Below are 12,785 nucleotides of genomic sequence, written 5' to 3'. Positions count from 1 at the left end.
AAGCTTGCTGTAGGTCAAGCTATCACAGCCTTGCCCTTGTCCTCTGCTCCCTCTAGAGCTCCACACTCTCCCTCAGGTTTCAGCAAGTTTCTGAAAAGACATTTGCTTACCTGGTCTTACTAGCAGAAAGATACTGCTGGAGAATTCCCTGCTCTTCCCAGTCCCTTTCAGACCTGCTGTGCAAATCTTTCCAGAATAAGGTTTTAACACCAACACGTTGTTTACTGAAAAACCTACGTGTAAATAAATAGAGGTTTGTCATAAAATGTGCTATGTGAAATGTGAAGACTTTGTCCAATAGCAAGTCCTCAACCAACACATTTGATAAGTACTGTGATACAAAGAAAAGCTCCCTTGTGCACACAATTTCCAGCACTACCACTGTGAAAATATAAGAATATGACAAATCTATGCAAGCAAGAAAAGATACCAATTCTACAACCATTAGCCTGATCTTACCCAGTGCCAAACAGGGTCTTCAGCATTTCAGTTTTGATGGGCAAAGCTGAACTTCTATAGACATATCCATGCATGTGTATGCATGCCAGATGTATGAAGTGCACATACATATATATACACATAGCACTACTGTATGCAAAATACCCCTTATGACAGAGAACTGCACGCCAAGCACTTATATTAAGCCACAGAACAAAGTTTATTGCAACTTCTCAAATTCTTTGTACAGTTTTGCTGCTAAATGGGCATGACACATTGGCATACTACCTTCAATCTTCATTTCAATCTTAACTCCAACTTGAAAGAATTGGTGACAATTAGTGGCATCTTAAATAAATTAAATGACAAAAAATATCTAGCCTTTGCACAGACACGTTACAATCCACTCCTAATTCAATATTGCCGAAACATTATTTCTTAAAAAAACAAAGTGAACAAAACAAAACCAACTTTGTTATAATGATTTTGCTCATTTCAGCACTTAAATACACAAACATATACCATGAGAGAAAAAGCAGTACACTGTTCTCAGCAGAATCTGCAAGAGCCAGTAACTTAGAAAGAAAGGTTATTAAATCTCTATGTAGATTAAAGAATCCTGCTTGAAGTCTTGGAAAAAAAAAGCTTGATTTTAACCTTCACATTAAAACAGTCTCACTGGATCCCATCCTATGTCAGCATACTTATAGAATAAGATTTACATTCCATGATTTATTTATTTAAGGGAAAAATCTGTAAAGCAAAAGCTTGAGCCTCCCACACTCACAGCAGTAGTCATGGTCCATATATTCTGCAGTAGTAAACAGGTATTTGTGCTCAGTACTCTGCTAGAATTACCACCGAACCAGAAAAGATACTGTAGTTTAACTTTTGTTTCTGTACTTATAATCTCTTGCTTAGTCCAACAGCCTCAGGAACCTCAGTAAAATGAGAGTTCACGCACACACAAATCTGCCAGCACAAGCAGATCACAGCATGAGGACCAACACATCCAGTTCTCATTAGAAGCTAGGCTAAATTTAAGGCTATCTTTAAATAGAGAGCAATCAATAAAGAATAGCTGAACCCCAACAATTCCAAGCTGTAATTGGCAACACCCATTAGCGTATCACAAACCAATTACAGTGTCAGTTAATGTAGCAAGACAAATTGTATCCCTAAAATTAGTTAAAACACCCATCTCAACTCTTCTGCTGCTTTCTTCAGCGAAAGCTTAGGGCACGCAAGGAATGCATGGTTGGGCCCCCACAGACCTGTGCACACTAGTCTGATGGGAGGGGGGGTTTACTTTAAACAAAAGGCAGGATCACATATCTGTACAAGTATTTAAAATGCTGCTTGTTTCAGCCAGCTATCGGTTTCTCCCAAGTATAATGGTATCTAACTGCACTAATTCAGGAGGATGTGATAAAGCAGGATTGAATCTGTTTTAAGGGAACAGAGCTTCCTTCTGCAAGACATCTTCCTTTTGTTATGAGGTGGCCAACAAAAAGTGCAATAATTTATAATCTTCTCAAACAAACAGTTATTAAAATTATACAATTTTAGGGAAACAAATTCACAAGTTTAACCATAAAAATATTTCCCCAGCGAATAAACCTTAAAGCATTCAGTTACACAGTATTGCAATAATTATAATACAGACAATCCCTTCTACTTGTTACAAAAGACAGAAGTGTTAGAAGAATTTGCTTAATGTACACTATTTAATAGTTCTGCACCTTGTGAAGGCCGTGCTCTAATTAAGAACAAAACTATCATTCAAAATAAATGAGTATGGAAATACTGACCTGACTTAAAAACTGATACCCTCAGCATTTTGGAAATGAAGACAAGGCATAGCCCAGGGCCATGTCATCCAGGTAGTCGAGAATTTACAAGACAGTTTACACCCAGAATCATAAGACAGCACCACTTTCCATTAAGTACTTTGTATGTCTATTGCTGAACAGCATATTAAGTGGTTTCGTGAGAACTACAGAAGCAGATTCTCACACTAACTGCAGTTTTACCTACAGAATCCATGTTTGGGGATAACAGAGAACCTGGTGACAAAAATTACACTCTGAAAAAAGAAAAAACAACCAAAAAAACTGTCTCCTCAATTTGGTCCAAGCATCCAAAAGACAAACAAGGGCACTGCTTAACGCTGCTGCTTAAGTGATCATTAAGAACAGGTGTATGGCAATAAGGAATAAGAAGGGCTGCCTCTGGTAGGCACAGAACCGTGACAGAATAGTCTCTTCAGAGAGATGTTTTAACTGTGATTTTGCTGTGTGAGCAACTGAACTTATACTAATGGAGAACCACAAAACTCATAAGAATAGCCACAAGAAAAGATTCCCTATTAAAAAAAAACAAAATAAAAAAAACCAACAAATAGATCCATTTTAATTAACTGCTTTTCCAAATTGTCATCTGATATGTGAAAAGAAACCAAAAAAACACAACATAAAACAATTACAAAGTGTGGACCGCAGTAGCAGCTATTCAAGCAAGATTCAAGCACAGATTTAAATGATCTTCCAAGCTGGAAATTAGCCTTCTTTGTCAAATATTTGTACTACTTTTTCAAAGACCTAAAAAGAAAGAGAAGATTATTAGTTTTATGGAGTGTTAGGTAAACAGTCACTTGAAATTAATCCAGAACACAATTATTGATAGCATTTAAAGATGATTTTCTTAGAATTTCTACTGATTATTTAGTAGAAAAATTTGAATCAGTTCTAGGAAATGGGGACTTAAGTATTTCAAAGTTCATTAATGTGGAAAAAAGGCCAAGAACAACAAACTGCTACAGAGAAACACTGAAAATCTGTTCAGTCTAGCTCATGTTCAAGCAGAAATTGATTTCTTAGTTATTCCCATCTCAATTGGTTCTTCAAGGGTCAAAATGAAAGCTCCACAACCTCCACCAGTAATGAACACCAGTAACAAAGTGAGTTCACCAGCCATACACACATCTAAGAAAAACAATACATATGTCGATACATACCCTGCCACTGTCACCTCTGTATTTTTTGGCTTATATACTTACTTCATCAACCGATTTAGAGGCATCCACTCTTCTAACTTTTCCCATTCTCTCATATAAGTCTATTATAGGCCTAGTAGACTGCAGATATGTATGAATTCTAGGAGAGAGAGAGGAAAAAAAAAAGCATTACGTAATAGAATTAAAAGAAAAGAGAACTGAAAGTTTGGGATATAGTACCTCTTTTCCAGACTCTCCCGATTATCATCACTCCTGCCACTGCTCTTGCCTCTTTCAAGACAGCGACCAATGCATATCTACAAAAAAAGCACCAAAAGGACGATCACAACCAAGAACATAATGTGCCATCTGAAAAGCAGGAACAAACAAAACATCCTGAATTAATAGCACATCTTTGAAAAACAAATCTAAACAGCCCTGATGCTCAAAATACTGTCCAGATGTAACCCGGAACTCACAGACAGTTAAATAGTGAAAACAAAAGAAACATCAAGTTCTGTGGTGTGCAATTCAGTTAAAAACAACATCTATTTATCAGAAAATTGGACCAAAAAGAGAGGAAAGACTAAGATGTGATTTTTTATATATCAGTTTTTATCCCTCAAGGGCCCTGCCATATTTTAAAGACAGCATATCATGGCATTATTAAAGGGCTAATGTATCACTGTCAAAACGTCCTTAAAATCTAACGACTTGCTGAGCAAAATGTTGATTATCGGGTACCTACATCACAGCTCACAACTATGGAAATTAAGATGTATGCTGTCACCACTTCAGCATTAAAGCAAACAGTGCTATTAAATTGACTTCAGACTGAACAAGTACTCTGAAATCCTTAAGAGTAAACATAGCAGCGTCTTCTGACAATAAATCAAATAATTGTTTGATATATTTAAAGGTCTTATAAACTCTCCTTGAGAACTAAATTGTTTGAGTTGTTTCTTCAATGTAATTTATCTGTACAAGATTATACCAAGTGTAATTACCCACTTGCTATTTCAAAAGCCTGCAGTTTTTCATCTGCAAAAACAGGCTGCCAAAAATCCCTGAAAGTCATTGACCACGTTTTATTTCTACTCCTACACCAGTCTATTAATACTGGAAGATTCACTACCCAACAGTTTTATTGTTCTTCTTGAATGATTCTCACAATACAGCAAGAAAGGAAGTTACAGCCTAACACACTTCATTACCTCATTGTCGCAATCAAAAAAGAGAACAAAAGAAACATCCGCCTTTCCATCCATAGTCTTATTCCAGCCTTGAAGATTATCTTCATTTCTGGGAAAGCCATCAATCAAGAACTTATTCTTCTGGGAATCTGCAGCCATTGTTTGATCCATTGCCTGATAAAAGAATTCTAATCAAGACCTCCTGCACAGGCAACTATTTATCAATTCCTTAATCACCTCCAAAGTATTCATATATTAAATTAAAAAGCATTTATTATAGAATTATTGCAGATTTACAAGTTGTTTTCTTTTGTTTCATCTTCAACACATTCTAATGACTTCATCGATGCAGCAATGGAGTTCCCTTTCAAACTGACTACACTATTTCATTAAGCTTAAAATCTTCTAAAGCCCAGCTTTAAAAGTTTGTATTCTCCAGTATTGTGTAACAGCACACTGCAGTACAAGATGCCAAACTGTCCCTTGTCTAGAGTTAACACCAATGAAAAGAACTTCAAAGAAGTTCAGCTGAACAAGCAAAAGAAGCCTTTTCTACCTCAAAAGTGATATTCTGATTATTTTCCTGGACATCTAAGAAGGATAAAGATTGGAATATTTCCTTCCATAGAAACACGAGAAGGTGCTCCTCTCCTCTCTTTCACTTGACAGTTCTGATAAAACAGATGGACAGTTCTCTCAAAATACTGCCACTGCGTTGTCACTTAGTCTGCAAGAGTGAACAAGCAAGGAAACAGCCCTTTCCTTACCCTCTTCAACAAGCTGATTGTTATTTCGACTGGTACGATTTCCCCCTCCTTAATGTAGTTCTCAATGAGTTCCCCATATTGTGAGCCTGGCCTTTTCCGTTCATCTCGAAGGAGGTCGCCAGCAGAAAGGTGTGTGTAGCCATACTTCTGAAAAGTGCAAAAGAAACAGGCACAGATACCCTTGAATTAGTGCACATGCAAACTTATATCAGTCAACAGTATCAGCCACATTTATCTTTGTATTACGACAGAAAAGCACAGGAAATAACAGCTTGCTAGTGACAGATGTATTCCATCTTCAGGATGCACAGAAAGCACAATGAGAGATTCCTGGGAAAAACGGTCAGCAGGGCCTTAAGACAGACATTCATGTCCTGTTTCCAAAGGTAGCACTGTCACGTTGGAAATATGATCGTCTCAAAGTCCCCAGGGTGTTTCTTGAAACGTTGTATTGTACAATGAGACATTTAGCAAACTCCAGATTCTCTCTGAGCTACGGCCCATCCCACACAATTTCACTGCTTAGCTTCTTCACTTGCTAAACCATGACTTGATCTATTGACTAATAACCACCAAAACATTTTAACCCCACGCACTGCAAACAGCAGAGATCAGGTCCAAGTCTCTTGATTTGGGATCGGCATGCAGGAAAACAAACACCACGACCCTCTTCTTTCACCTCAAAGAAAAGGTGAAAGCCTTGCTAAATGCAAAACGCTGGTGAAAGTTGTTATAAATGAACCTCTCAGGCATGCACAGTCATAAATGGACAACTAGCACAAAGCTACAAATGTGTTGTTGTAAAAAAAACACAGATGTGTTGTTATAATGGAAAATTCAGAGCACAAAACAACCCTTTGGTCAGCTTATTTAATACCACCAGAAAACTAACCAAGCACACTCCTTGGGCAAGTATACTACATAAAAACAAGCATAAAGACATCTCCTTGATGAATACTTAAACTAAACAGGCAATAAAACAGCTAAGCTACAACATACACTGCAAACAGAGAACACCTATATGTACTCGTCCTAAAGTTTATACACAAAACAAAAGCAGCAGCAAATTACTTCAGGGTTATCAGCTTGGCTGCAGCAGCTTCCAAAGCAAATTTCATAAATGGTGCCTGAACAGGATAATCAATGTGACTAAATGCACGTTAAGGCTGTGAACTTGGGATTTACAAACTTGGTGACTGGACTAAGTACAACAGAAATATTACACAACCCACTAAGTGGCTTTAGAAGCATTTCAGTTGCTTTCCAATTTCACCCACAAAAGCGTGGAAAGTTTGTTCTGCATAGTCATAATTTAAGAAGGGATATAATTACCTAAATCTCCCAAATGCTACACATCTGGAAAAAAAAGGAAACAAGATTTTGCTTTAAGTAACTGTGAAGAAAAACCTCCGCTGACATCCTCTGTAAGCTCACTGTACTCCTGCTTTCATGTGCATTGCATTTGGATATGCTTATTTAACTACAAATCTGCATATTAACTATGGACTACAGACACTGTAAACCAGAGTAAATCTTTTCTCTTAAGCAAGAAACCTTACTCTGACGAATCCTAAATTAACATGGACTTCTCTGCACAGTTAAAGAACGATGATATTTTTAACATTAAGTTCCCATGCAGAAGAAAACAGGAGGAAAATATAATCCCTTCTGTTTTAGAGGATTACCAACCCATTTGATTTTCTTTGGCATGTCCCTTTTCATGCAGAAAAAGGAACTGGAGTCAGGCAATTTTTGGTATTTTCTGTCCTGTGCAACAGCAAGCTGGATTATTTCTTAAGGGATGAACAGGAAAATAAAAGATAGAAGTGCTGCAGAGTGCTGATGTATAAATGGAGTTGTTTTAGATAATTGTCTTCCAGAGTAACCTTCGGAATGTATTAACCCAGCAGTAAGGAAAACAAACTTCTCCTTCAGTGGCAAAACATCTATTTGTTAACTGCATGGAGCACAGGAGCCAAGGACAACATGTCAGCTTAAACAACACCAACAGCACAGACTGGACTGCTGCTCCACACACAGCAGGCTTCAGAGATGCAGTGCTCACGCTGCTCTCTCCAGTCTGAATCAAGCCACGTGTCCAGGACACAACGTCTCCTTTCATCTCGGGCAAGACAAACCCTCAGCAAGAGTCCTGAGCTGGACCAAATCTCAGCCTCCCCAAGAGCTTGCAAAAGAGACTGCAATGTTCCTGCACAACAGCTGGGGCAAGGCACTCACGTCTTACAAGTCTGCACTGTGCTAGCACAACTTCCAGAAGCGCCAAGTGCAGCTTGCAACAAGCTCCATCCTGAGGATTACAGCAATCACTGCCTAAGCCTTCTCCTCACAGTTACAAAGGGATTGTTGTAGCTTCCATTTCTTCAGTTCTTAAAGAATGCATATATGTTAGATGCATGATGTTAGCGAGGGTTAAAGGACAACTTAAAGCAGAAACTAGTATAAACCAAAAAATACAAAATAGTTGGATGTCAAGCAACTAAAATCTGAACAGACTTTCAGACTGGAGAACAGAAAATATTCCAAGATATATTGCATAGATAAGTCTTCCCCTATGCTAGCTGGCAGGCATGTTGTTCCATAACAAAACACTAAATCAGTATACAGCTACTAAACAAGCTATTTTCATTGTTTTCAAAAGTGTTTTTATATTTGGGGAACCATAATCCAGTCCCTTACAAAAATTAGTTGTCAACAAAAGTCAAAACCTCATCTGTCTTCAGCACCAGCGCAGATACCTTCTTCCTTTGCTTTCAAAGGTCACAGTGGAGTAGAAAGGCAAGTCCAAGTCTCCAACAATCCCAGCTGAGAGGTTTTCCTTAGAACAGCATTTAGCAGTGCTCTATAAAACAGAGGAAACCACAGCTTGCTTGTTCTTTATACAAAGACCTGGAAAAGGCCATTCCCGCTCAGCAGGGCAAACTTGGACTGTCAGCCAGGATTTGCAACTTCTGCTCCACACACAGAGCAAGTTTTATTTACTGTAAATACAATAAATAGATTAATATCAACTACTGATGAGAACAGATGAGTCATATCTGTGCCACTCCTGAATAGGGCAGAGTTCACTCTAGCAACTTTCTCAATGCAGTAGGACAGGATCAGCAGGACAGATCAGCTGCTGCTGGGACTCCTCCTGCTGCCAGCCTGCTCAGGGCACAAGAGTTTCCTCCCGGCACAGCAGCATCCAGAGAGTTTGAAACCTCCCTGAGTGAGCAGAAGCTAAGAAAAAGCAAAGAGCAAAACAAATTACTGCTCTGACCTTGAATCCTATCTCAGCTTATCATTGTTAATCTGAAAAATGAAAGTCAAAGGGCTAAACAAACAGAATACAAAACTTTTATTGCCCCAGTTCCGGCTTGTCATACCTTAAGCAATCTTACTAAACCACCACAGTTTGTTGTATTTCCTCAGGTGTGCCCTTGGAGATCTAGTTAAAATAAAAATAGAACCTTGGAAAGCATGCAGTCCTCATACTTTTTTGTTAATCTGAAATATTTCGTCTGTGCCATCAACACGTGGAAAGAGAACTTTAGGGCATAAATCATATCGCAATAGCAGCCCTCCTCCTGCCCTCTTCTTCCAGCCAAAAGCTATTTTTCTACTTAGAGATATGCTCCTGCCTCTGGGGTAAAACAAAACACAAGGCAAAATAGAACACCACAAAAAAAAACACAAACCCACATTAACAAAACAAAACACACAAAGGGGATCCCACTGACAGCGCCTCCGGAAAGAGGGGGCAAACAGAACACCCCAGTGCTGCAGGAATGTAGAGCTCAATGAGATGGCTGAGAAAGCCCCAAATTCAATGCCCAGAGAGGAAGCCTGCTTTCTGTGAAATGGAATCATATAGAGAATAAGTCTTTAGAGGAGAAAAACAGATTTCAACAATCAAAACAGCTCCAAAGTTCAGGAATAAGAACTCACATTCCAGCAAACAATGATGAGAACTTCACAGCTAACTGGGCTACTAATACTTGGCACTCTTGGAAGAGATATGCAAAATTGAGTTTAAAGCAAATAACTTATACAATGTTTTTATTTCAAGTTAATGCCGGCTCTCAACAGACTTCCAGAAGACAATTAACACATGACAGCAAAAGCTGAATCTACTGCTGCTTCCAGAGGAGAGTTCCTGAAACAAGTTGGTAAAGACTTAAATTTTAACTCAACAAAAGCATTTTTCTTTTGTGCAGAGTTGAGGAATAAGGTATTTTTTTTTCCTTGACTGTACCATAAATGTTTTTGTGAGGCAAAGTTCAGCAGTCAGCAATAAAACACATTCATTTTGTCTCGCACACGCGCAATAATCTCACCATCACAAAAGATATGACCTTCGTGCACTTCATGGTGTTTATCTCAAGCACATCCATTCAGATGCCATCTGAACTACCTTCTCAGATACCATGTGCCTCACCCAACAAGCTATGCACCAGTCTCAGGTGATGTCAAAAGCTCCCTTACAGTGGGAGGTTGCAAGGAGTTCATCTGCAGAACTGGGCGAGAACAAGAACTTGAGGGAATTCTGAGTAATCTGTTCATAAGTAGAAAGAATTGGTCTAGAGCAGCATTTCTACAGCATTTACATTTCTGTGACAACACTGTGCACACACAGAATATATATATGCTTCCTCTCCCTATCAGCAGAAAGCAGGCTGGTTCAGCTGTCTCTTCAAACCTTAACTGCAAAGATAATGAAACCACATCACTTACCTGTCGCTCCCTTTTGTACACTGTGTCAATGCCCACTCCCACCTGTTACTGCAAATCCTTCCCTTACATCATTTCTCTACTTTGGTCCAAATATGAGAGGAATATACCCCTAGGAGGGGCTCTGCAAGCTGAGATCTAGGTTTGTGAGTGAAATCTGTATTCCCCAAGCACCATGACTGATGCCATTTCCTTTTTCAGGCAACGTAAAACAGTCAGCAAAACAATTACGACGCTTCCTTGAGAGATTGTTCCTACACAAGGTTTAGTGGGCATGATGGTGATGGGATGATGGTTAGACTAAGTGATCTTAGTGGTCTTCTCCCATCTTATTGATTTTGATTCCAATATCACTTCTACTCCACTGTTACTCAGCAAAGTGAGCCTCCTGCATGTGATGTGCTCTGTCCCAGATCTGCAGAATGTACAGCAACTGAGAAGTATTTATAGCACATACTGACTTTTTGTTGAGCACAAACTTCAGATTTAAAGCAAGATGCGGGACTGGATTCATTCTTAATGTAAACTAATATTAATCAGTCTATTTATACAAGAAGGATGAATGAGGTTTATTATGACTCAGCCACTGCTCCTTTTCTCTGTGGCAAGCTGCCAACAGGGTCTAAAATCCCAACAAAACTACACTTACAACCTGAAAGCAGCATTGACTGCATGAAGGCTGTTCAACTGCCTGCATCGGGGCTCTCAAGGGGCCTGTGAGGACCAGGCCAAAGGTGTGTGCTTATTAAATCTGTTGCTCAACAGCACCTCAATTGCGTTTCACCCACATGTCTGTGCTCGTGCTCTTATTAAGGCTTTCTATCAGATTCCTCCTCAGACCCTCCTTCCCAAAAAGCAAAGCCAGCAACTCCTGCACAGGATGGCAGGAGCTTCTTCTCATGCAGTGAATGGGATGTGCAGGTTTAGAGCAAGTCTGCATTTATTAGCTTTTGGACTTCTCTTGCTAGCCTCAAAAAGAGAACAAACACAGTACAAGCAAAGTGAATTTTCTGTTTGAGTAGAAATGACTCATTTGAATCCTTCCTACGAACACAGTCTTTACCAAATTATATTAACCTATAAAGCCAAAGGCATTTATACTCCTAAACACATGGCAACAGCCACATGAGGCATTTCAGCCCTGAGGCTCCACTCATGGTTTGGCACAAGCCTTTAATGACAACCTACAAAAATTCCCTACAGTTGAAGCTCATTTGTTTGCTATGTACCAGAGACAGATTCTGACCTTACCAAAAAGGCTTTACAAATGCCATGAACCTTTCATCCCACCACTTAATGGAAGGAATAAGCCGGTTTGAATAACAGTCTATAATTTGAGGTTAAAGCCCTTCAGAACTCTGCATAACGGCATTTTTCAGCGTGGATCAAATTGACATAACTGAGTTAGTCCATACAGAGGACAGGGATATAACAGCACAGGGAACCTGCAGCATAAGATCTAGGACACATGTGCCTGTACCAGGCTCTGGGGCTTTGTGCTTTGCTTTCTTCCTTCCATTAGTAGACTCAGCACTGCTGTAGCTCTGTCCTTTCTTTCAGCATGGGTACGGAACATAAATGTGTTTGGAAGCATCCAGGCATTAAATACTTCTGTAATTATCCACGTGGATTACTGTGCAATTACTGCTAGGTTAGTTTTTTAACAGCACAGTGCCCAGACACAACTTGCACCTTCCTGCCTTTGGTATATGACACGGAGCTGTCAAAACGTACTTGGAAAACTGATAACAGGTAACATACAGCATGAAGCCTCCTCCTGCACCATCACTTGAAAAGCGAGAGCAGCAGTAACCTTACAGAACGCGTTGTGACCTCTACCACGGCACCGAGCAGCCTCCGTTCACAAGGTGCAGCGCTGGCAGCAGCACAAGAACCACCTCCCTGCCACGTCGCGCTGCCAGCTTCACACTGCGCAGCCCTCGAGCCCTGCGAGCCGCAGCGCTGCCACCCACCGCCACCCAGCGCCGCGGCCTTTCGGCTCAGCCCCATGCGGCGCAGGCAGCCACCTTCCCTTCGCTTCTGGGGGCGGCTGGGGCCGGACCCCACGTCGCCTACAACCCCCAGCGTGCCCCGCGGCAGCGCCCGTAGAGCACCCCATAGCCCTGCCGTGGGGCACGTTGGGATATGTAGTCCCGCAGCCCCCCTCTCCTCCCTCCCCCCCTCCACCAGAGCAGCGCCCGCTCCGCCGTCCTCACCTCCACGATGCGAGCGCATTGCGTCCCTTTACCCGCCCCGGGCCCGCCGAGGACGAAGACAACGACGGGCTTCATGAGGAGCAGGAGGCGGCGGCGGAGCAGCAGCAGGACAGCGGTAGGCACCGAGGCCGGGACCGGTGATGGGACTAAAGCGGAGCCACCGCCAACCGCCGAGGTGTCCCCACAGCCGGAAACTGCTTCCGGGTCCCCGTCGGCGCGCGCCGGGCGGGAGGGGCGGGGCACGTGCACGCGGAGCCGGCGGCCGCCGGGCCTGTGGGCCGCCGGGCCTGTGGGCCGCTGGGCAGCGCTCAGCTCTGTCCTTACAGCTCAGTGTGCGGCACGGAGCGGATCCGCCCCCCACCACATCTGGAGGCAGGCAGCCGGGTTGGGGCGGGTCACCTCGCTTCTTAGGATCCGGCTCCGTTCCTCTGGGCCCAGCCCAGTG

The 12,785-nt window shown here is 41.4% G+C and overlaps 1 protein-coding gene across 1 annotated transcript; it reads right to left on the bottom strand.

The window, feature by feature from the left end:
• Positions 1 to 634: 634 nt before the first annotated feature.
• Positions 635 to 12,780, bottom strand: CMPK1 (cytidine/uridine monophosphate kinase 1). The gene is made up of 6 exons (XM_072343144.1): positions 12,341 to 12,780; positions 5,394 to 5,540; positions 4,648 to 4,800; positions 3,674 to 3,750; positions 3,497 to 3,593; positions 635 to 3,038 (listed from the first exon to the last, which is right to left on the bottom strand). The coding sequence occupies exons 1-6, from the start codon at positions 12,413 to 12,415 to the stop codon at positions 2,997 to 2,999; spliced, it is 591 nt and encodes a 196-aa protein (XP_072199245.1). The 5' UTR covers positions 12,416 to 12,780; the 3' UTR covers positions 635 to 2,996.
• Positions 12,781 to 12,785: the final 5 nt, after the last annotated feature.

This window comes from Excalfactoria chinensis, chromosome 8, assembly GCF_039878825.1.
Source record: "Excalfactoria chinensis isolate bCotChi1 chromosome 8, bCotChi1.hap2, whole genome shotgun sequence".
Taxonomy (NCBI): domain Eukaryota; kingdom Metazoa; phylum Chordata; class Aves; order Galliformes; family Phasianidae; genus Excalfactoria; species Excalfactoria chinensis.
This window is presented reverse-complemented; position numbering and strand designations above follow the sequence as displayed.

Bases quoted from the DNA above. Each gene is read 5' to 3' on its own strand.
- CMPK1 (XM_072343144.1), bottom strand. From the start codon at position 12,415: ATGAAGCCCGTCGTTGTCTTCGTCCTCGGCGGGCCCGGGGCGGGTAAA. The intron at 4,801-5,393 runs GTAAGGAAAGGG...TTCTTTTATCAG, and splicing joins CAATCAGCTTGTTGAAGAGG to GCAATGGATCAAACAATGGC. The intron at 3,751-4,647 runs GTAATGAAGTGT...CTTTTTTTGTAG, and splicing joins TTTTTGATTGCGACAATGAG to ATATGCATTGGTCGCTGTCT.